We start from the raw sequence: 25974 nt of genomic DNA on the forward strand, positions 1-25974 counted from the left end.
AAACACAGGATAGAGAATTAGCTTAGAGGTTTTGGACATGCAATTCCTGGTGTTATCATCATGGTTACTCAGGTTCACTGCATGAATAGCAGCTTTGTAAATAAGCTCTCTAAGGCCCAGATTGTAGATGTAGCTCAATAAAAAATATGCGCTTAGCCTGTTTGATCTCCAATGTGCAAGAATGCACACACACACAAATACACAGTATAACTCACTCTGAAGATTATTTGAGCTGTAGTCCAAGAACAATAAAGATACTAGATGGTGTTTTTAAGATTTTATTTTAATCTTTATGTATATAACATCTGTCTAAGTGCCTTAATTATCTTGTGCACAACTCTTATCAGTGAATATTAACATGTTCTTTTGATTTGAACCCATTCATTCATTCCATATTTGTTAATTTGGTACCTAGTATATATAAGGTACAAAATTCCTACAACACAAACAGGAGTAACTCAGGGAACTGAATTTTCATGACCTTTTGAAATGTTCAGTGAGTTAGGAGTTTATATGCTAGCACCAGGCTTAGAGGTGCATGCCTATAATCCTAAAGCTACCACTTGGGAAGCTGAGACAGGAGGACAGCTGTGAGTTTGAGGTGGCATAATAAGTTTAAGAGAATTCTGAATTATATAATGAGCTCTCTCTTGAAAGGAGGAGTTTATATGCTAAAGTTTCTAATATAAGTGGAGTTCAAAAAGCTACCACATAGGAAAAAAAAACACCATAAGTCTTTGCCTCTCTTCCTATGTTATAGCAGGAATACTTACTATCCAGCAAACAAGGTATTTTTGCTCAACCCAGACAAGTTGTGCTTACAAAATTGTCTCATTAAGTACAGTGAGATTGATATATTAAAAAATGCATAGGGTGTGTTTTTGTAAGATGTATACTTTCCATGGAGGAAATGGTGAGTGTGATTGACAAACACTTCTTTCTGTTAATAATGAAAAAAACCTGTTGTTTTCAGACTGTCAACCTGAATAAATGATGACTCCACAGGACAGCAGTAGCAGGGCTCTGCTTTTCATTTGAGATTATTTTCTTTGCTAACATCACTGTAAGATACAATTTGTATGCATATTAATATTTAATGTTTTAAGTCATCATTCTTTAAATGCTTCATTCCCTTCAATGATGCCTGATACTTTTTAATTTATACATTCAATTAACATGAATAATCAAATAATTTTTAAGAAAGATAAAATGTTTTTTCTTGAATTCCCTTTCAATTTTGTAACCAGGATTCTTTGCAAAGTAGATGATCTGTACTTAAGTATTCTCTAACGTAGAAATAATTGTTTTACAAAACCAGATAAAATTTTAATGTCAAAATATATCTAATTTGTATTATATAATAACTTTACTAGAAATAATGAAATATAATTTAAAGCTATGCGTAAGCATTGGTGCTTTAATATTAATACCTATTAATGTTAGCATTCAGACAGTGAACATGATTTTTATTAAAACATTGCCTAGATTTTAAATAATTTAGAAATATTCGGAGCAATTAAATGCTAAGTAAATCAGTCTTTCATTATACTAACTATAACCCATTCCTAGCCTAGTATCAGGTGATATAATCTCCATCTGCCCATGGTGTATTAGAACTTTCTCTGCATTGTAGCAATGAGAAGGGGCAGGGAATTTGTTGCCCTCAGAATATCCAGGTCTGAATAATAACAGGGCTTGCTGCATTTTTTTATGACTCTAATTTAAGTTTTAAAATGTCTTTAACAAAAATTCTATTTTGACAACCTACACATGGAATTATCTCAAACCCAGAGACATACCTAAAACCAAATAGACTGAAAACCAGAAAAGAATATAATATTTTATGTAACAACTGATATTCAGGTACTCTTTTTAAAAAAATTTTTTTGCAGATATTATTCTTTCGTATAATTCTAGCCACCATGTAAGATAGGTGATTCCTCCCTTCTTCCTACCTTCCTCTCTCCCTCCCTCCTTCCTTCCTCCCTTCCTTCTTTTCTTCCTTCTGAAATAGATGTTCATTAAATGCTATTACTTGTCAGTCACTATTCCATGACCACTGGAAACAATAGAGAACAATATAGGGAAAACTTTACTTAAATCTGACACTTTAGTGGAGAAAGAGACAATAAACAAAAACAAAATGAGTAAATTATCAGGTTATCTTGATAACCTACCAAAGAGAAGTGGTAAGCAGGGTAAAGGGGTGGGGAATGTTTGTGTGGTTGTAGCTTAGATTGAGTGGTCAAAGAACATCTCACCGAGAAGGTGGGATCTGAGTAAGATCAAGCACCATGTATTGAGATGGGTGGTTGGGAGAAGAAAATTTTGGGACTGGGGAACAGCAAATTCAAAGACACAGAAGTAGCAACATGATGAGTGCATGTTTGCCATTTGGTTGAAGAGGCAAAGAGTAGATAGGATGGGGAATGTCTGGGGGAGAATGGTGAGAAATGGGTAAGATCAAAGAAGAACAGATCAGTGGCCATAACTTGCAGGCCACAGATGGGATTGGAAGGTTTTGAGTGGAACAGTGACATGATCTGGATTTTGTTTTAGTAGAATCACTCTGGTTTATTCTGAGACTTGAGTATGCATAAAGATTCATATCTACATGATCCCCCTCCCCAAGGCCTCATGTGCTCACAGGTAGGACTTTTAGGAGGTGACTGAATCATGAGGGGGCGGTACCTTCAGTGGATATTGGGAGGTAGAACCTGATCAGAAGAGGTGGTCACTGGAGGAGTGGCCTGGGAGGGATCACCACCCTCTCTCCTCTCTTGCTCCATCCTTCTCTGCTTCTTGACTGCTGTCCTTGAGTTATTTCTCCCCTGCCATGTCCTGCTGCCATACAGCCCCACTCTGGAGCCAGCTCACTGTGGACTGAAAATCTCTACAAACTGTGAACCAAAATAAAGCTCTCAATCCTTAATTTGTGAGTGTTGGGTATTTGGTTCCAGCAAGAAGAAAGTAACAAAGACACCATGTTTGGAGAAGAGGTGTCAAAATCAGAGAGATCAGTTGAGAAACTAAGGAGTTATTTTGCCAAAAGATGATGATAGTATGGTAATTGAAAAGCAATTTCAAAGACTGATTGCAAGGTCAGTGCCAAAGTATATTCTGGCAACAATCACAGAAAGAAGTAATAGCTCCCTCTGTGTTGAGTAGAGGTCAAAGCTGAAAAGAAAGACTAATTGTTTCCCTTCACTTCAAAGTGAAGCCTCTTCCTTGACTCTTGATTCATGTCCTTTTTCTAACATCTGTCATCATTTTCTCTTATGGCTTTGTGTTTTATTATTCATGAGTTACTAACACTTCTCTCTTTACAAGATCATCTGTATGCAAACAAGTTCCAATCTTTCCCATTTTAAACTCTTCCACTGGTATCTGCATAAAACTCTAATCTGCTTCCTTCTCATCCCTTCACTTTCCCAGTCAAATTTCCCACCAGTGCTTTTTCTGCTGGCATCTTTATTTTCTTCCTTTCCACTTACTCTCTTGTCCTCTGTAATCTAGCTTCAATCTTTGACCTATACTTCATTAGCAAAGCTGCCCCAGTCATACTCATCTTTTGTGTTTACCTATCCTAAAAACACCTTCCCATTTTATCTTCCTGGACTTCTTGGCTACAGAGTTTAATGTCTTTATCTTCTTATTTCTAAACTATCAGTCTCCTTGGGGTTATCCCTGCATCTTTGGCTGCTTGTATTCCTTTTTATAGATTCCTTTATCCTTTCATGTCCTTAACATGTGTTCTGAACTTCCATGCTTGACTCATGGGGCTCACAGTTTTATACTCTTCCCAGTAACCTCACTCATGTCATGGATTTAGATGATCTCTAAAGTTAGAGCATTTTGTTTCATTTTCAGATTTGTATATGTCTCTTTTGATTCCAAATGTTCACAGGCATCCCAAATACAATTTCTTCCAAACTTTCATTATCTTCCTGTTTCTGACATAACTAATAAGTGTCTATTGTAGAATTCTGGAAGTTATCACACACTCCACTTTCCATCGCAGAAACTGAATCACTCATCAAACTCTGCCATTTTTTATCCTGCAAATATACTACTTCTGCAATTCTACTTCTGTCCCAACTTTTCCACTCCTACCATGGGTGTCCTGGTTACACACCTTGTTTTGCTTCCTGAAATGCTCTCCCCATTAGTCTTTTTGGATGTGGTATGGCCTATCCTTAATTCATTCTCCAAAGTGCTATTAATAGGATATATCTAAAACAGAAATCTGATACATTGGATCATCTCAATAGTGCAGATTCCCATTGTATTACATGACATTCATGATTCTCTAGGACATTTCACCCTACTCCACACCCCAATCCTGTCAAATTTCTGCAAATATTCACCTTCATTTCTGTGTGCACATTTTGTGTTTTATAGTCCACTTGTTTAGAGTGCCCCTAGTGCCTTATAAAACTGGAAGCCATAAGATTTAGAAGTGAATTGTCTCCTGAGAAGTATGAACAAGCAGTGAAAGACTATATACTTTGGAAATGGACTTACCTCTCTTTACCTGAGTTTCTATATTTACAAAAAGACAAGGTCATAGCTAGGGTTGCTGGATTGTGAGGGGTTAAGGCATGCTAGCATATATTAGAAACTCCAGAGTGCTTTGCTATTTCACTTCAGGTTCAATTTACCTGAATAGCCTCTTTTTTATTTCTTTCTTATCCTCTAAGTGGTCTAAATATGCCTAGTCCAGGCTCTCATAATACAATTTTTTAAATCCTCATCTTCAGACATACACTTTATGTAAACATTGTCCATTTGCAGTAACTATAACTCGGGGATAGGAACCACATCTACTCCTCTCATTTCTCTTTTGTTAGCAGCATCTTACACACAGCTGGGTACAATGGGATGAGTGACTCATTAGATACTGGGATTAGTTGAATGATTTTTGTGGGAAAATGTAAGATCCAATATCATCTCCTATGTGCCATTGTTAGGCTATCCTTGTATTTTCTTTCCAATTAAAATAATTTCTAGAGTGTGTTAGTTTTCCCAGATGGGGAGTTCATAGTAAAGAGTTACTGAAAAGGAGAAGAGAAAACAGAAAGATCATTTGATAAAGCTATAGAAAAATCTAGGTTGCAACCCAGATCTGCCACTTAGTAAATGTGTGACTAACCCTGAACAAACCATTTAATTTCTGTAAGCCCCAGATTCCACGTCATCACATTGAGGATAATTATGTATGTGCTAATTTTGAGAATTGGGAGAATCAAATGGGGCCTATTATGGAAGTGTAAAGAAAAAAAACCTTGAATTATTTTGAGAACTCCTGTAAACTTCAGAAAATACTGTGCATTGCAGAGTCATTGTACTAGACACACACTAATACTTGTATTAGACTGAAACATAAATTTTCAGATATTGTTAATTTGTAAGTAGCTCACTTTTATGACACACTGAAAAGTCTGCATACTTGCATGGTATATATTAACTTTTTTGCATACAGATTATAAATGTACAGTCATCCCATGAATGATTAACCAAACTCAATATTGCAAGCATAATTCTAACTCCAGGAGCATGTTTACAAGTCCACAATTGTACTTACCTCCCTGGGGGAAGAACTGGGAGTAAATCTCTTTGAAGGTTTCTTCATTAACAACACCGCTGGGACATTCCTAGAGAAAGTGGCAAAGAAGCAATCTGAACAAAGTGTTCATAAAACTGACTTTTTGCACATTTTGAAACAGAACTGTCTGCCATGCAAAGCTGCACTGAAAGTTAACTATCCATCCATTATTACAGAGACAATAAAAGCACACTGTAAACCTGTGTTTGTTCCATTTCTCATACAATTAAAAACAGCAAAATTCAGGATGCAAATATCTTTAAGTATTGAGCATCAAATCTGGCCTGACATATTAAAAACAAACAGTTGCTTTTAGGAACATTCACATTTGTTACCAATGAGGTCTGAAAAAATTGCATTGTTTTTCATATTTCCAGGATATTACAAGATGTTTTTCATGTGGTGCAACTCGCTCTTCACTATCCATGCTGCTGGCATTCTCCATCATATTTTAAACAGGCCAAACTGCCACAATATGCAAGCCAGTTCCTCAAATCCCTTTCTCATAAATATATTATTTTTTTCTAGAGTACTCTGACTAATGTATACATAAGTTAATAAATAACAGTTACAACTTTCAAAGGGAAATAAATATATATTCAGCTAATCATATAAAAGTTTCGATCTAATGACTATCAGTGGCAGCAGACCAATTATAAGAGCAAATAAACACTTTGCAGTAGAAGCCTTTTATGAATGAAAATTGTGATTTATTGGCTATGTTTAACCTTGAGTGATGCTTGGGGATAGTAAGGGAAGAAAAAGTGGCTCTGTTCTGTCAAATGGTAAATTTGTAAAAAGTCAGAGCTGGAAAACTGCCTCAAGTTACATTAGTGACAGTGACAAATTTTAAGAGTGGGAAGCATGGAATGTCTTTTAATAAATTTTTCACTTACCTTTGGTCTAGATACGTGTTTGTGGATAAATTATTGTGTTCGAGGATAATTATTGTGAAATGAGATTTAGAAATTATAGCATGTGGTTTTTTTTCATTATCATGTTTATATCAGAAGAAATCACTTTTGTGCCAAATAAACACAGGTCTCAGGGTGGCAAACTTGCCAGGTAACTTTATCTTCAACTCTTTCACATTCATTGCATTAACTTCTATTTATAGCAAATGCACAATGTTTGCCACTTGTTTTAGGAAAGTGAAACCCAGAGGGGAAAATATTAAGTCCTGTGGTCCCATGTCTGGCATTTGGAGCACATGGTGAGGTGTGAATGACAGAGGTTTTGGATTATCTCACTCCTATGTCTTTGCCACCTGCAGCCTACAGTCTCTCCCTTGAGCTGGTTTTACTCCCTGGCTGTGATTTGTATTGAAACACATGGCATGTTATTGGCATCTCTAACATCTTGAGGTCTCCACTGGACCTTCAGCTTCATTCACACAGCTTTATATAGTTAGCTCCCATAGATGTATTGCCTGATTTCCTAGACTTCCCTTTGAAATTTGAGTGGAAACCTCTCTGGCCCCACAACTCTTGCATTCTGCATATCTTGAACAACAAGCATCGTGCAGAGGATGCCAAGCTCTGCTGCCAACTTCAGCAATAAAGAATCTCATGTGGGCCATGGGCACAGTGGTCTCTGATGGTTGTGCACAATGAAATAAATCCTGGGGAACCAATTCTCTAGGTGGCCTTTATGGAACAGGAAACCAAAGGTTTTTTTCTCAAATGAACTGTTTGTATTTCTGCCCCAATATTACACATGGTTCTTTCCAGGTCAAATGTTAAGTTTTTGAGTCTTTCTGCTAGGCATTTTCTCTCAGTTCTCACTATAAGTCCTGCCAATAATACTCATAGCAGTCTGAACTTCAAGGTTGCCTTCCAAGCTTCTTCTTCCAGCTCTATTAGTTTACCATTATTAAATTCAGCTTCTCATAAAGCTTAAGGCATGAGGAAAAATGCAGGCATTTTTCTCTTGAGTGGAACATGCATATACTCTAGACCAACTAATAGAGTCCTTATTCTTAATTAAAACCTCATGAACCTCAGCTCTATTCTCCGCATTCCTAGTAACATTCTGGTCTTTTCCAATCCCAACAAAATTATAGGTCAACTTCTATTTCTAATGTTCTTGGACTTTTGTAACCCTCATCTCCAAGTCTTTCCAGACTCCTGCAGGCCAGTCCTAAAGTGTCTGAACTACCTGGTCAGATATAGTCATAGCAATGTCCCTACTTTTTGGTTATCTGTTTTCTGTATGTTTAGATTTCCCATTGCTGAGGCAAAATATTCAAAACTTACAAGTTAAGGGAGAAGTCTGATTTGGCTCAAGATTTTGGAGATTTCAGGTCATGCTTGGCTGGTTTTAGAGCTGGAATGTAATGATATAAGGTGTGTGGTAGACAATTGCTTTTTTCAGGGCAGCTGGGAAAAGAAGAGGGGAAGAACACCAGAAAAGAAAGAGAAGACAGATATAAACCCCAAGTTACACCTCCAGGACTCATTTGAACACACCCAAAAGTGTGTTTTAATACCCTAGGTACTTCCAAGCTACACAAGTTGACAACTAAGTGTTATGGTCACATTAGGGACACTATATTCATCAATGGATTATCCCAATTATAAGTAAATTTATAAATAAAGGGATGATCCATTGATGAATTTACCCTACACTATATTGTTAGAAGGTAAGGGCCATTTGAGAAGCCATGCAATGGGCCATGCCTTTTACATACATATCTTGTTCTGATTTTTCCTTTCTCTCTCTGCTTCTGGTTGCTGTAAAGTAAGCATATTTCCTCCACCAGGCTCTTCTACTGTAATGTTTCTGCTCTGGTGCCAGCCAAATTGGATTTAAATCTCTGAGGCCATAGCCAAAATAAACCTTTCTTCCCTCAGTGGCAGGTGGCAAGTGGCAGGTAATTTGTCTTGGCAATAGAGGTTGATAGATATTCATACTACAGTAAATGTTTAAATACCATGGTGGTATTTAAACCATGTCTAGTATGAGAAACCAAAAGTGTAAATAAGGACCAAAATGTATAATAGATATTTGGAAGTGGGAAGAAATTGTTCAAATGAGAAGGAGAATAAGGGAAAGGGGAGGAGGAAAGAAAAGAAGAGACAAGAAAATGGAAAGATAAAAATAGAAACAAAGCTTTTGTAAACATGGAGAGGGAGAGAGATTGAAGGGATGGAAGGGGAATGGGAAAAAAAGAAGCAAGATGTCTGATGTACAGGTAAAAATTAGCTATGATGAATGTTATCATTGTATATAGCTAAAATGCATCAATAAAAATAATTTCCATTTTCAAAATATAAAGAACAAAAATGAACCCAGAAAATGATGATCTTTTATTTATTTTAGAGTTTATTGAATCTAGCGCATTTTTTAAAGTTTAAAAATGAAAATAAAACAAACTATGTCTCTGGTGATTTCTATAAGATAATGAGTAAGATTATTTTTTTCCCTCATTCTGCTTTGAAGCGATCTCTCCACAAAACAGTCTCTCCAGTTCTACATTAAGAATGAAATTGGACGGGACTTCCGGGAGAACATGGTGGGTAGATAGCAGCAGCTTCAGCGGCTCTTTGAGAAACTGCACTTAAAATCCAGGAATGGTGCCAGGCAAGAAATCCTAAGCAAGGTGAGATACACTTTGCCAATCCAGGAACGAACTAAACTAAGAGAAACCAACTGGAAACGCAATCCCGGTGATATAACAGGAACAGATAAGGTCTCAGCACGGAAGCTGGACCCCATGCCACTGGAAGCTGTGATTTGAATTTCCTGCAGCCGCTGCTGCATCCCAATCAGCACGGCAAGGAGAGGCACGAAAGCTCTGAGAGTGGGAAGCGGTGAATGGAGCTGAGAGCAGGACTGGCCAGGAGCCCTGCATCGACCTGTGGTGAGTGAGCGGATTGGGGACCCTTCCATAGAGTAAGTGTCTTCAGCAAAGGACATACTGGGACTGCGCGGACTGGCCGGGACAGGATGCTGCAGTGACTTCAGTCACATATTCCCCTCTCAAGCAGGATTGGTGGGCAGTGCCTGGCCTGTGTGACACCGCTGATTAAGACCCAGTAGGCTAGCCCAAACCAGGTCCCAGCGCCTGGAGGTGCACCCTAGCAGTGTAGCCTTCAGTAGGTTGACCTGGAGGGGCGGGCCCAGCCTAGGCTGCCCAGGTCTGTGTCTCCCTAGTACACTGCAGTGGACTTACATTCAATGCACACTGTTTGGAATTTACAACCCACCACTGGGGACTTAGGAACCACATTGGGCTTACAATGCAGGAACGTGAGTGGCAGTATGGCCTTAGGTGGCTTCTACTATAGTGTGGTACTGTAATTTTTGCTCATAGTACTGTACGGTGCATACTGTAGCTTTATGATTTGTTAGCTGTTATAGTTTTGCATACAAGAGTGATACAAATGAAAGCAAAGTCATCAAGTTGGTGTTTGCTTTGAACATTTTTTGTTCCAAATATTGTAATTTACATACAATATATAACTCCTCATTTAGTGACAATTTATTTAAAGACCTATTTAATGACAGAAAAGGAACTCAGTCATTAAAGAAGGAATGTCTGTATATACCTTTATGGTCTCTATGCCATATTTTCTTATGATAGTTTCTTCTGTTAATGATTATTCCATGAAAAGATGCTTGGTATGAAAAAAAACACAGAAAATAAAAATACCCATAAGCCCACTACTGTAAGAACTTTTTGACCATTTAACTCAGCTTATATTAACATACAGCAAAAATAAAATTGAGATAATAAAAAATATAGTATTTTATTTTTTTAACTTTACAGTAAAATTTTTAATATCCTGGATATTTTTCATGCTATGATTTTCAGTGGTGACATAGGAATGCATCCGGTGAACTCACCATATTTTTGTAGATGCAAATGATTTCAATATTTTTGGAACTATGTAGGAATAATGATGTATTTAATATTCTAGTGCACACATCTGTGATTGCACCTGTGTTTCTTTCCTTACGACTAATCCAGGAAGGAGAATAAGAAGGCTGAAGGGTTTAAACCACTGGCACTTTGTCACAAGCACAGTTACACTGCTCCCTAGAAAGGTTGAACTGTTTGTGCTGTTTCTACCCTCGTGCACAAAGACATCTCCCACCAAGAGGGGTTGCTACTCAGAATCACTGGGGGATGTGACATGCACTAACTTCCATGATCAAACAACAATAATTCACTTCCCTCAGGAGTCTAATCCTTATTAAAATTGCCAGTCGACATTAAGGCATTTGCACAGGTCTCTCCAAGGGATAAAGCTATTTGCTTGTTTTTTCTTTCAGACAAGGTTGTTATGATGACAATCAGCTGGGTTACATTAACATCATAAAAGTTTCCCAAGTGTAAAGTGAACAGCTCATTGCTTACTCAAATTTATCATCTCCTAATGTTTTGTCTTACTCCAAAAGGGAAGATACTATTTAGAGATAAGGAAAGTGAACAGAGATTAAGTAAGTTGATTCACAGTTCTTGCCAAACTATGCATTTGCTTATTTTTTCTACAAATAGTTACTGAGGTTATTGGCCTCCAGGTCAATGAGTAGTCCATGAACTCTTGTCATTTTAAACAGTAAAGATACAGAATCAAGTTAAAAACAATCTCATTTTTGCACTTGCGGAGTTTAAAGTTCGGTGAAAACAAACTCAGATCATTCTGACATCATTAACTTCAATGCTTCCTTGTCTTCTGTATTACTAGAATTATATTAGATTTCCCCCTTTTCTGTCTTCTCAGGTAGCATTATGATCTGTAGAGAGTAAAGGTTGGTTGAATAATTACACTAAATACTTTCCTACGACCTGTATCAGTACTGATACACTACAGATACTTTACAATGACTCTGTGATGATGGTGGTGGTGAACTAATACGTACTTCCTTTCCATGTGTAGGTATTGTGTTATATGTTTGATATGGGGTATTTTCATGGAAATAGATGGGTACTAGCATTACCTCCATTTTACAGATGAACAAACTGTCTTAAAGAGAAATTTCTCACATTCTTGTTGTTAGAAAATAGCAAAGTATGGTTTGTGAATTAAAGAGTCAAGAAACTTCAGTATTTACAGCACCTTTCACAATAATCTTATTCATTGGCTTAATCCCTTCGAAGCATCTAGGCTTTCCTAGTTGCCCACAGGTTGAGAATTTTTTCCTCCATCAACCTATTTCTGCATTGTAGCTAGTTCACCACGTACTGAAAATGATCCAAAATAGACCTATCTACCTTTAACTTGTAGGTGTTGGGTACTGTGTCCCACTGACAAGGAAAAATGGCTAAGATACAGAATGATGAGATTGTAGGAATTGTATAGCTGTATGATCTACTCAGTCTTCCTTCTGCCCGAGTTTCTTGACGTCTAGGCTGATGCTTAAATATTTCCTTTGAGGTAAAATCAAAGACACCTTGATTTTAATACTGAAGGGTATTTTTTGTCAAGTAGTATTTAGAGCAAACTAGAGCAGTACTTCTAGTTTTGGGCTTTGGAGTTTAATGAGAAAACCTGAGTTGAACCCCTGCTCCATCACTTAAGAGCTGTGTAGCTTGAGGAAAGTTGTTTAATCTCTTTGTCCTATTGTTCTTCTCTGTAAAATGGGAACAACCATTGACCTCAAAAGGGTGTTTTGAGAACTAATAAGAAAAATCAAGCTATCATCTTGCTACTCTATTTTATGTGTCAATTCCTTTATTAAATATGATAGTACAATAGTAGTAATCTAGACTTTGGTAAGCACAACTCCATCCTACAATGGCTTACTGTCACATTAATGTACATATACTAGACTTAAATTTTATTCATAAAGTGTTGGGATTGAGAATAGCATAGGTCTGATAAGATACAATGACCTTATAAAGCATGTATGAGTTATGCTTCCTATTCTATCATTATAAATTGAATTTATCATTATAAATTTAATTTAAGTTTACTCCCCATGACAGGGAGACACTATAATTGTAAATGACAGCCAGGAAAAAATAAAGGCCACTATCATGGAAATACTGTGAGTTGAAACCCAGAAGACTTTTATTCATTAAAATGAATAAAAATATTCTGCAGTACTGTACACATGAATAAAAGTATGTGAAAAATACTATCATTGTGAAAGTGTTGCCTATGGTGCTTTGGGACAAAATCCATGTATGCATAAGAAAATTGTAAAAACTATATTTTGTAAATTGCACCATGACTTCTTTGTATGAAAATTCTTTTATGAGAAATATCATGAGTTCTGACAATTTTACCTTGCAAGAAAATGTTTAAGCATTTTCTATAAAGACTCTGGGGGATTACACTAGAAGTGGGGATAGTGGTATGCAAATATATATGTTAATAGAATTATAATATCATCTATTTAATACTGTTTTTTCTATTCAAAAGTACTTTTCCCCTGAAGTATTTTTCCCCTGTGTCTGTTACAGTAAATGATAATTCCTCAAGTTCAGAACTATTACTAAACATTTAGAGATAATGTTTCAATAATCAAAAAATAATTATGGTACAAATAGCTCACAGGACAAATCATAGTGCTTGAAAAATAAATAGTTATTTGAGGTCCTTTAGTAACGCTTGTAGCATCATGTTTTAAAGTATGTATGTATTATATTAGCTTTCACACTCATCTCTGGTACTTAGGAGGATGTACATACATAGGAGCTGCCATGAGACACTTATGACCGGGTCTTGACACAGCCAGAAATGTCACAACAATAATATTTTGCCCAAATGTTATCCTTTCTGTTATTCTACCTGAAAGAGAGTAGACTGAGAAATCTGAGACAGTGTATTAGTCAGCTTTGTTGTGGGTGGACACAATCCCAGACACAATTTAAAAGAGTAAAGATTTAATTTTGCTTGTGGTTTAGAGATATTCAGATCATAGTCATCTAGCTACAAGGTCAAAACACCATGGTGGCCAGGGAAGAGAACAGGGCAAGAACACCAAGAGGAGTTGGTGAAATATCACATATGGCACCCAAGGCCATGCCTCCATGAACCCCCCCACACACACACACACACCCAAGGAACATGCTTTACTAATCTGCTAAGCATTTTTTAATCCAACACAGTTGGCATATCATGACTCAAAGGCAGACTGTCAACAGCACTATACAAAGACAGCATCAAGACTGGACAGCCTGCCCTCGGGTCAGAGCAACAAAAGAGGAAGACACACATCACCACCCAAACAGGAAGTGAGGAGTCATTCCTTTTCAAGAATAAGTGGCTGGTGTGGTGACCCTTTGTGAAGGAAGTTGCCTTCTTAAGCAATAAGTTGTGTGAGGTAATAGTTAAAGTGAGCTCTGCACAAGTTCAGAAGCAGATGTCAGCAAGAATCCTTGCCACACAAAGATGCACAGAGTGGTAACTCAGGAGAGAGACCAGAAAGGAACAGTTGAACTGAACAAGGGAAGGAAAGCAAGATTCCCGTGTGGCAGTCAGCGCTGTTTATCAGCAAAGCCTCCCTATCTCTGAACACATGGAAAGATTTTATTTCCTGAGGCTGTAAGGGTTAGCTGGGACCATGTGACAAACTAGTCAATCAAATAAAAGCAGAAGTGGCATGAGGTTTCAGCATTTAATTCCTAGTGGTAGACATGTGGGAGTTCTTTTCCTTCTAGCCTGGAGACCATGTGAGAGATGGTAGCTGCTCCATCAGCGGGGCTCCCTGAGGGATTGTGATATGAAGGGCCTCCTGCTAACCAGGGATGAACATGAGAAGCACGTCTTCTAACTTTTGTGGCCACTGAGCCTTTTGTTTTTGTTTTTCTGAGATGGAGCCTTGCTATGAAGTTCAGGCTGCTCTTGAACTCACTATGTAGCTGAGACCTGCCATGAACTGGAAGTAATCCTCTGGCCTTAGCCTCCCAAGTGATGGGATGATAGGTGTGCACTAACACGTTCAATGACCACTGCTATTTTGTTATTAGATAACGTTCATTCCAGTAGGCATGACAGGTCAGGGTGGAAAAGATGTTGCTCTGATTTGTGTCACAGAGGCTTCTTCCCAGCTTCTTCAGTCTGCTGGCAGAAAGTAGTTTCCTGTGGTTGTAGGATTTGCTATCTGTTCTATGTGAGGTTCTCCTCATGTGATTCTCATGTCTTCAAACCATCAGAGATGTGATGAGTCCTTCTCACACTCTGATTGTTTATTATTTCCTGTTCCTGAAGGCCTCATTTGACTGGATTATGCCCACAATAACAACGATTGTATCTTAAGGACAACTGATTTGGACAACTTAAGGACTTACTTCAACTTTGCCTGTAAAATGACTTCACATCAGCGCCTTGATTTGGCTCAACAACAGGAGACAGGCCTTGAGGGTGACCATCTTTAGATGCTCACCTACCACAAGCTGTGTTTTCTCAATGGGGACTGACTTGGGTTTTAGATTAGTTTCTAAAACATTTTTTTCAAGTGACTGAGTAAGCTGGGCAGAGGTCTCTATCACACAAACAACAGCAGTCCCCTTTCCATGGTTTGCTGGGCACTGATCCAGGCAGAGTAGAAGATAATGTGCTCTCATTAAATCCTCAGATAGTCTGTAAGAATTCATTGCAGTGTGGCTTAAGGAACTTTGCCAAAATAAAACAGATTTTAAGCAATGGAATTGAGATTTGAACCCGAGTTGGACAAAAATGTAAAGCCTTTATATCTTACTAAGCTTGCATGTGAAACTGTGGAAAATAAAAATGAACTAATGAAAATAAAAATAACATTTTTTTATTCCAATGTCTTTCAACTCTGTGAATTCACTAATGCAAAAATCAGTAGTAATTTATTTAACAAATGTTCGTATACCAAGCAGTTGGGGTACTGGGGACATAGGCAAAGCAGAACTTATGACTTCCTAGTCTATGAGAGAGAATGTTTTACTCAAATAGCCACACAACTCAGTCTTATATTGAAACCTATTAGGATAACAGAATGAAGAATCCAAATTCTTTTCATATTAATTAATTCATTTAGTTCCTAGGGGAGAAGATGGAGAACAGCATCACACATTCTCTGGTCATACGTTTTCATGAAGGATGCAGAGGACAGGACAGACCCAGTTCTAAACATGTTTCGTTATACATTCCTCTATTTGTCTTTTCATGTTACCAAATGCAAGCTGCAATTTCCAAGAGTAGCCCCAAGTCCCTAAAACTTGACTGTGTGTCAAAACAATGTTTGTCATGCTTAATTTCTATCTGTTAAAAAAACGCTTGAGATATTTTCACCTTCTTTCTCTTTTATCTGGTGGTTCTCTCAAGTTTCTTTTCTAAAAGAGACACGAAACTTACCAGCAAGGAAGGATCATGAAACTTACCAGGAAGGAAGATTTGCAGTTGTGTTTAGGACTGCAAAGGTCCCAGGTAAGGCTATAATAGCTCCTTCTCCAGCCCACTGTGACTAGAGTGTCTAAAGCAGATGACGGTAAGTCTGGCTACCCTCAGTAAGTGGCAGCAGAATGCTCTAAAAGTGTTCCCTGGAGACAGATCAAGGTGTACAGGACAAGCAGACCTGGAACATTCTGTGTTGAGGCACAAGAGGGCAGCAGTGCCCTCTCTGTTGGCCAGAAACAAGATTTTTTTGGTTCTTTTTCTGTAGTGGTTGTTCTTTAAACTTTGTGTCTGTCCAGGTGAATTTCTTTCAGGAAAGCTATTTCCTTTTTATTAAAAGTGACAGCGAGCCTCTTTCCAACATTAGATCCATAGAAAAATTAACTGTATCAGGGAAAGAACCCTGGAGAGTATTATATCCCCATTCTGGATATTACACTCCAGGTATGGCATTCTGAAGTTCACAATTGCTTTTTTAATAACAGGATCACTTTGGTTTTAGTGACTAAAAAATTTGTAGGCCTAGGGCTAAGAAGTCAGGTTGTGTGAGTCGATTCACTGATACTATAAAATATTTTAAACCTTTTAAGTGAATATATCTCTTTGCCTGTTGTTTATTACCAGGTTAAATTAAAGACAAACTTCGTTTAAAAAATTCGCAAATATATGATATGTACAAACAACCTGCTACACACTGACCATGGCGGGAATTGTTTCTACCATACTAGCAATCATGACAAACCTGCTAGATTTGGTTCTTTTTCAGGTAATACCAGGTCTTATGTTTACCTTCATTAAATACCATAATTTGTATTTAATATCAGATAGTGTTTTGAACTACAGCACAGTTTTATTTTCTTACTTATTGCTCAAGTGGTACCTTTTGAAGTTTGACCGTCCCTGGGGTAAAATCTACTCATGTCACCCTCCATGTGGGTTTTAATGCCTGTCTGAGAAGGCCCAGGACAAAGAGAGCTGCTGTATCTTCCTTCAGTCACAGTGCTGATAAATGCTACAGAGGAAGTGTGGGAGACCTACTCTAAGCCAGGAAAAGCTCTAGGGAAGACTGAGGAAGTCACATGAGCTGGGAAACTGAGAAAGTGCTGAGGGAGGGGACAAGGAAAGAGCTGAGATGAAACTTGTGATGAAAACCTGTGATATTATGCTCCAACAAATGGTAAATGTGCCCACAGTATGATGCCCTGGCTTGTTTGTTCAAGGCCTGCTACGGCACCTGTGTTAAGCACAAAGCTTTTTACATTTAAGTTAGTATATACTTAGTCTCCAAAGTTACTAGCTTCTGCATCTGCAGACTCAACTAAATACAGATAGAAAATTCTCTTCAAAATGAAATCCAGAAAGTTTTAGAGTGCAGTCTTGACTTCACTGCACGCTGAACAAACACAGTGCTGTGTACATAAGGGTGGTCAAGCCATGTATCCTGCTGCAGCCCTCTGCCAGGTCAGCCCTTGGTTTGTCTTCAGTGTGTCTTAGTCCTGTACACAGGAAATAGTTCTGGGATATTGGCATCTGTACGAAAAATTACAGAACTTAGTTCTCTCGTATTATTCCTTAAAAATTACAACATACAAATTTCATGATATTGTATTAGGTACTGTAAGCTACTTAGGTGTGATTTAAAGTATGTGAAAGATATCAGCACATTAAATGTGAGTATTTTGACATCTTAGGTAATCTCTTACCTTTGTCTAAGATACCTTTGACTATCCTTGAATTTCAGAACATTTATGAAGTCCTAGAATCAATCTTAGGAAGATACATAGGGGTAGCTATCTGTTTTCATTGTTTTTAGAGAGAATTCAATAATGATTAAGTTACCCAGTGAAAGTCCCTATCACATCCTAAGAGATAACCTTCTTTTTTTCCCTCTTTGTCACACTAGAGCTAGATTTCTGATTGTTACAGTGCTGTTTAATACATAATTATTCAGCATCTAGTCTGCACTGGCCTCTCTGCTGTAAACTGAATGAACAGTGGAGCAAACACAGCCGTGGCCTTGGCTCGGATCATTAGTGCACTCTTTGTGCATGAGAATTCATTTTAGGTGAACAAGAATTTCAAACATGTCTGGAAATTAAATTTTCTTACTCCTATATCCCAAAGTTAAAACAAAGCAAACACAAAAATATACAGAAAAGCAAGCATACAGAAGAGATGCACGTGGCCACAGATCTCAAGGTAAATAAGTCAGCATTATGAACTTGTATTTCTGCATCCTCCTTGCTGCGTGCTAGTGATAAATAATAACGATCATTTTTACAATGTTCACCTGAATACGATGAATCAATGGCAGTAGGCCTCCTTCCTACCAAAAGTGCTAACGGAGGCTCCCTGCTATTTTAGGAGCTAACCATCCTTCTTGAGGGTTGGAAGGCTGAAAAAGATAGAGGCAGCCAACTGTGTAAATATGTTTACTCTGGAATCTGAAGTAGTCTCTTGTTCGTCTCTTGTTTACCAGTTTTAATATATTAAATATCATATATTTAACATATTAAAAACGTGACTTCTCAAAAGTTTCTAAAAATTTTAGACATATAAGAGAACCATGAAGGCTGAGAGTATAACTCAGATGTGGTGAGTTTGCTTAGCATACAAAAGACACTGAATTTGACCCTAGGTCAAAAAACATTAAAAAGAACCAGGAAATTCCCCAGATCTCTGCCACTTTCATTTTCCATTTACATCTGCACATTTTTCATTTTTAGAGCTCATGGATATACGAGACATTTATTTGCAAATATGGTATGGATATTATTTCAATCAGCAAGAGAGCCCCCTCAGAACTCATGTTATATGAGCCTGTGATAGTAATTCTCACTATCTCTAGTGAATCATAAAGTGAAAGTCATTATGTTATTTCCACATAATGAAGGAAAAATAATGCATATTTTATTCCAGTATCTCACAGATATTTTCACTTTCTGGTTTAAAAATTAACTTTAGAGCTTCCCAGAAAGAGATTAGCATTTGGGTTTAAATCAGAGTAGGTTTACCTCTGACTCTTGTTATCATTGCTGGAAGATGAGAGGTCTGGGGGATAATTTGGTCCTTATATAACCTCTCAAAATATTGCAAACATCTTTTGCTTTTCTGTATCTCAACACATCCAGTATGATGCGTAACAGTTCTTCTATTGTTACAATGATCAGCTAAAAGTGGGTAATATTATTTCAGAAAGTCGGAATGATTATTTTATCTATTGTTTTAAAGTACACTTTAATTACCACAAATATGTCCTTCTTTAAGAACTGCTTTCTTAATTTTGTAATTACAAATGATTTCTTTCAGGTGACTGGAAATGTTTTATTTTTCCAAGTCTCGTGTTACACCACTGTGACAGTCACTGGGCATTGTATGACATGTGACAGCTGAATAAATCTAGCTTATCAGTTCAGAATCAGTAATGAAACAGATGGCATTGTAGATTGTAAGTTAGTGAATTGAAGTAGAGCATACTTGTATTACATTTCTCCCTTTTGTGACCATTGCAGTGACAGCAAATGGAGGAATCATTACCTAATTTCAAAGTGGAAACAAAGAAAATATCTTTTTTATTGGAATGGAATATTTTGGATTATTAGTGTGACCCCCAAAGTTATGTGTTGAAATCTATTCTCCATTGTGAGGCATGTGCAGAGTCTTTGGGAAGTGAGTTTCCTTAGGGTACAGCACTCCTGGAAAGCCTTAATGTTCCTGTAAAACAGTCCCCAGAGAGTTCCTTCTCCTCTTCTGCCATGGAAGGCACAGAGAAAACAGCCTTCTATGAACAAAAGATGGCACCCTTACCACCAGCAGTGAACATGTGGGGGCACTGATCCTGAGCCTCCACAGACTCCAGAACTGTAAGCAATTCGTTTCTGCTGTTTCTAAGCTACTCAGATCAATGGGAAGAGGTGAATCAGTTCTGTGTAGAATACTTTAGAGTTTGAAGTGCATCAGTGCACTCCTGTGAAAGTAGAGACCCATAATCAGAGGAGAATTTGCAATAGGTAAGAGGTCTCACTTTAGAGGTTCAGGGATGTGTCCCTTTAGCATATAGGCACAGAAAGCCCTGAAGGCAAATTGTTGAAAGATAAGGGATAATCTGGGGAAAAACAACAGTAAATCATGTGAATGGGATGAGGGGTCCGTGAAGATAACCAGGAAGTATTCAGAGACAAGGAGAAGCGGCCAGCAATACCAAAAGGATCAAGGAGAGGAGCCATACAAGGAATGATAGTGTCGGCTCCCTCACAGACTAGTCACATTCAGAAAAATTATAATGAAGAAGGGTCAGAAGTATAGACTCTGGAACCAGACTGAGTGGGTTTGCCCCTAGACTCTATACTCACACTAGATGTGTGACTTTGGGGAGGTTTCTTTACTTCTCTGTGGCTTCATTACATTATCTAAAGAAAACACTGATAATATCTTGATACCACAGTGATAACACTGACATTTGTAAAACCTTAAATTAATATTTAGGCTCCTAGTTAGCACTGAATATGTTGCTTGAATGTAATGAAGCAATTAATATGTGTCATGACTGGACAGTATTCTGCAGATATGTAAATAAAACATAGTTTTGACACCACACACACAAATGGGCACCAGAAGAGCTGGTGAAATCTTATTAAGATCAGTGGATTGCATCAATGCCACTCTCTTGATTGTGATTTTACCCTGAAGTTTTATAAGCTGTTACCTTTGGAGGAAGCAGATACATGATAATTTCTCCATTTTTAGTACAAGATCATGTGACTCTATAGTTAATTAAAAATAAAGTTTAATTAAAACCCGCATTTTGGTGACAGTGAGAACAAAAGGTGATGTTAACAAGGAGAGTGTATAAGAAGATATGGTAGCGATAGGAGTTGGGGATGAGGAGTTATAGACTGAATTTAGGCCACTTTTATAAGAACCATAGAAGAAGAAGGGTTTAAGGATAACTTTCCAATAGTTAGAGAAGGCTAACACTGAATAAAGATTAGAATTTAAAGTTTGCTTCTGCTGGTGGTGGTTTAAAATGATTACACTTATGGATTTTGTAAAGATTAAAATGATATAATTGTGCTTTATGGGACATAGGCTGTAAAAGAGGAAGAAAGAGAGGAAGAAAAAAGGAACAGTTATTAAATGTGTAAGATACACGTGAGAAAGTAAGTTAAGAACATGAAGGAAACTGACAGTTCTTTTTTTTAATCCTGGAAATATGTTAGTGAAGAAATAATAATCAAATGAAAACTATGTTCTGAGCTCTGTTCTGAAGGTTGAGTGAGTCGTAGTGGTAGAGAATGGGTAGAATTCACCTCCCTGGTGTTTTGTAGATATTTACTGCTGGATTCAGTAGAGCTGATCAGGTGTAATAGCATCTAACTGTAGCTAAGGGTAGCTAGAGGGGGCTCTGGATCATGGAAAAGCAGCAGGACTTTCACCAATGGGTCATAGAGCAGGATACGCTGTCTCTTCTAAATAACTTCATTGTTTTCATTTTAGCCAGTTTAGAATAGGTTTTTAAAATTTCTATACAGTTGGACGTCCACATAGCTGACCATACCAGAGCATTAGTTTGCTTCAGTTGGAGAGGTTCATTGTAGTCCAATTCTGTGCCTTGTTTGAAGATGGAGGATGTAAGGAAAGGGATATTGAGAGATTTTCTCTAAGTCATAACTGCACAGAGAAGGAGAGAACTCATGTCACTCTTAGCTGAGGGTTTATTTGACTGACCTACACTGGAAAATACGAAGATCAATGATGAAATAGATTACCAGGTTAAAGTTCCCTTCCTGCTTCCTCAGAGAACTGTGTCAGAGTAGAAAGCAGTATTCTTTATGCTGTGGTTAGTAGACTACCCAGGCAGCCAAATTCAGAATAATTTGTTCAGTAAGATTGCCTGCCACTTTCAACCTGGGGCACTTTCAACACTAAAGAAAAAGTCCTACATTTCCCCCTTTTTTCCTTTCTTCCTTTCCTCATCGCCCCTCTTCTTTTATTATTCATTGTAGAGTCATGTAACTATACAGCTACTGAATATGGAATGCTATATGTTGGGCACAAGGCATATACTAATTTTAAGGCACATTTCTTGTTCTTAATGAGTTCACTTTCCCATTAAGAGGAGAGATGCATGAATGTATCATGTGAAACTGTGTGATGTATGTATTACAATCTAGCATGGATAGTGTTGGTTCTTGATTGTGGAAGGGAATAAAGATCCAGGAGGCTGGGAAAAACTGTAAGAAAGAAAATGTCAGCAGATCTACTAGAAACTTGCCAATTTTGAAATGAAACTTGCCAATTTCTCCTCTTCCTGAGGAGAAACTACCACCTATACAGCCCGCAATATTTCCTTTAGGTCTTTATCCTGCTGCAAACCTGGAGATACTGATCAATTTGGAAAAGATACAGTTTGTCAAAAGGAAATAGTGTTTGACTACTGGTCTATCATCATTTTATCACCTGCAAGGCAAGAATAACAATGCCTTTTGCATAATAAAGGGAGGAGAGGTATCAGGGAAAGGTTGGAAGAGTAAGGCAATGAGAGTGGACACAGCAAGTCACGGTCCCTTGGGCTGGACACATGCCACTTCTGTGGATTAATGACTGGCACACTTCTTGTTTTACCTTGCTTCTTTGCTCCTTTTCTTTCCTTCTTTTCTCTCTTCCTTCCTTCTCTTTCTCCCTCCTGTCATCCTTTTTTGCCTCCCTCCTTCCTCTCCTTATTCTACTATGTGATTCTTTAACCACTGCTGACAATCTTGGGAATGGACTTATGATTCAGTTGTTTCTCAAACAGATATGCAAAAAAAAAAAATTAGAAGTTGGTGTCAGTATTCCCAGGAGAGGAGGAGCCCTGTTCAGAAGCAATTATCTCAGGTAAGTTTATTAGATAATATGTATTCTCATGATATACTGGTTATAAATTAACTTCCGATAATTTCAGAGCCCATCTGGGATAATATATTCTGCATTTATTTCCTGTGACTTTCAGAAAAATTTGATTGGAAAATGCCAAATTTTGACACTTTGGCATTTTTTCCCAAAGAAAATCACAATAAAGGGGAAATGTAATTAGCAACTTTTAATTTTTTCATTATAGTCTCTATATTTTCATATTTCCATAATGAACATTCATTGGTTTTGTAGTTAGAAACAGAGACTGTATTATAAGATGAAGGATATCATTACCACCATCCCTTGAACTGGCAGGTTTCTGTTCAGTTATGAATGTACAAAAATAAGAAAAGACTCATTCTTGTTCTTTTACAATGTACACTTTGGGTTTTTAATGATATCTGGTTACTGATATCATTAAATGATATCAAAAATCTTAAAAGTGATTTTTTCCCTACAATTTTGTATATGATGGGAAGGTTACCAGAAGAGATGCTATTTGTTAGAGGAAACTCTATGAGATTACAAATTAGTATATAGAAATTGAGTATTTATTATTTTTCTCATATCTATTACATGGCCTTGGACAATTTCTTTACTGTCATAACATCTTTTTCATCAACACAGGCTAAATAAAATATTCTCTCTTTACCAGACTGAGTGACTAAAATGAAGTATAAATTTATGGTATGCTGTAAGGTGCTATGTTCATGGAAGTTATTTTACAGGGCAATTTTTCATAGTTATAAACACTGTTTAGAGAATCAAAGTAAGGGTCTTGTTCTAGAGGCATACTTACTATGCAAGTGGCAAAAAAGGGTTTTCAAAATCCTGATGCATAGGCAGGTAGTTTCCATGCTGAGAACTAAAAATGGTCAAACTTACATATATTCCTTTTTGCACCTTACACCTTAGAAAGACAGTTATCATGTTTCAGGGTAAAAATGAGATTTATACCTATACATTCCCTTTCAAGTATCTGTAAGTCTCAACCAATTGAGTGCAGCAGTCTATGTTTTATGTTGTGTACAGATGAAAATAGTTTATTGAAGCACTTCAGAGTTGCTTTCTGAGAATTCTGTGTAAGAGTATTAAATATTTTATTACATTTCTTATTTTTAAAAAGTTTGTCTTTTCTGTCTGCAATTTACTTTCCTTTTTAGAGCTTTTCTCCTGCTCTTCTCAAATTCATTTAATTTTATAGCACTATTAAAGAAGTGCTTAATGAAAAACCTTTTAGGAATGAAACTAGATAATTATTTATCCATGTGTACAGATATTTTCTAATGTTCATTAACATTTAATGTATGTCTAATACATAATGATTAATTTGCTCCCAAAATTTAAATTCCTATTGAATCAAAACCATTGTTCCCAATTTTAAACATATATTATTGATTACTGAGCATTCATTAGCAGCTTGAGAAATGTTAGAATAGATACTTTTATGTTTATAATGTTTCAGGTACTAAAATTCATTTCCATTATTAAACATTATTTGTTTTTAATGGACATTTTCACATGGAAACTTTATTCTTTCAAAAGCAATTGCAATTTAAATGAGATAATTGATTAAGTACTCAATTACATTTCTTACTTAAGAAGGTTTAAGTATCTAGTGATAGCATAAAATAGGCTATTTCTGTAAGATTATAGGTTTTCTCTTTACTTATGGGGATTTTACTATATACTTCCTTCCACAGTATAGTTTACTTGGTGTTACAATAGTTCATTTATTTGAATATGTAGCCCATCAGAGTGTAAACTTTGTAGGGAAAGGAAATTTTTATTACATACAATGATTACCACTAAATTTCTTCATTTATCGTATGGTACAGTGAATTACAAATTAGTAAACACTTTGAATTAATCAATGAAGAATCTATGAACTACAAAGACAAGGGACAGAGGTGCATACAAAGACATGAAGGAGTAGTTCATATGATCATAAAAATATTGTATTAAAAGTAAAACTGAATAGTTAGAAAAATATCAAAAAATTTTCCAGGGCATATCATAATTGCTGTTTATTTTGCTTAATGTGTGATACTTTGGATTCCATTTGGCAAGTACTTTCACTGAAAAGAGCAGGATGTTGTCTAGCCTAATACTGTAGTATGTTGTGGAAGATGAGCAGATACTACACAGGGCCCAGGTCCTCTGAATGAAATTTGGCTCTCTCTGGTACCATAAAACTCGTAGAAATTCAGCATCTCACAGAAAACTCCAAAGGAAATACAGACTCCAAAATAACATTGTCACTAAGAGGCTGTGCTCACAGAGAAGTTATAGGAAAGCATAAAAGACTAATACTCTTCTGAAGAGAGAAATGAGGTTTACTTTTTTTAATAAAAAAGAATAGATGAATATAACTATTAATAAGAGAAGAGAGATCAGATACTATTCTGTAAATATTTGATCCATTTAGAATACACAAAATGGAAAATATACATTTTCTCAGTCACATGAAATGGGCTTCTCAGGGTTTAAACAAAGACTTCTGAAATGAGGAAAAAGGAATAGTTGATACAAGAATATATGTTGCTTCTATCTAGGCTTCAGTTAAGGAATATGCTATGCCTTAAGGTGACTTTAATGATGTGCAGTTAGATATTCTCAAATAATCCATGTATTGTCATAACTAAATTTACAAGTTAAAAAGTCAGCCAAAAATATTCCCCAAGTATACTATGGTTATCTGTATACCGGTTTGACGTAGTATATATTATAGTTCCAAAGGCATTTTGCAAGCTAAAAATACGAGAGGAAAGAGCTTTTATAGTTCGTGTTTGGATGTATCCCCAAAGCCTCCTGCCATTATGTAGGTGATTTTTGGAAGTGAGCTTCTAGACTTTGTTTTTGATTCACGGGCCAATGCTGGGATTATGGGTGTGAGTATCACATTCATCTGGGCAGATAGTCTACACACATTTTAAGGGACAGAAAGTCTGTGAGTGCTCCTCCACCTTTTGCTCTTTTTGCTTTTGCTGTTTTCTGCTTCCACGAGCAGTTGTCCTCTGCGTGTAGCACTCTGCCTTGGAGCCAGCCAAGTATGTCTGAAACCTCCACAGACTGTGAGCTAAATAAAATTTTCATTACTTAATCTTGGGTGTCAAGTATTTTGTTTCAGCAGCGACATAAAAGTAACCAACACAG

The 25974-nt window shown here is 36.9% G+C and overlaps 1 protein-coding gene across 6 annotated transcripts in view; it reads right to left on the minus strand.

The window, feature by feature from the left end:
- The window catches only part of Kcnip4 (potassium voltage-gated channel interacting protein 4), a 1100013-nt gene that overhangs the window by 9829 nt on the left and 1064210 nt on the right, over positions 1 to 25974 (minus strand). For all 6 annotated transcript variants that reach the window (XM_063240453.1, XM_063240457.1, XM_063240452.1 and 3 more), the window contains one exon: positions 5585 to 5654. In XM_063240453.1, coding sequence (XP_063096523.1) covers positions 5585 to 5654 — 70 coding nt within the window. The remainder of the gene's footprint in view (positions 1 to 5584; positions 5655 to 25974) is intronic.

This window comes from Cavia porcellus, unplaced genomic scaffold (genome assembly GCF_034190915.1).
Source record: "Cavia porcellus strain 051 isolate PalLab524CR breed Dunkin Hartley unplaced genomic scaffold, mCavPor4.1 scaffold_30, whole genome shotgun sequence".
NCBI classification, from domain to species: domain Eukaryota; kingdom Metazoa; phylum Chordata; class Mammalia; order Rodentia; family Caviidae; genus Cavia; species Cavia porcellus.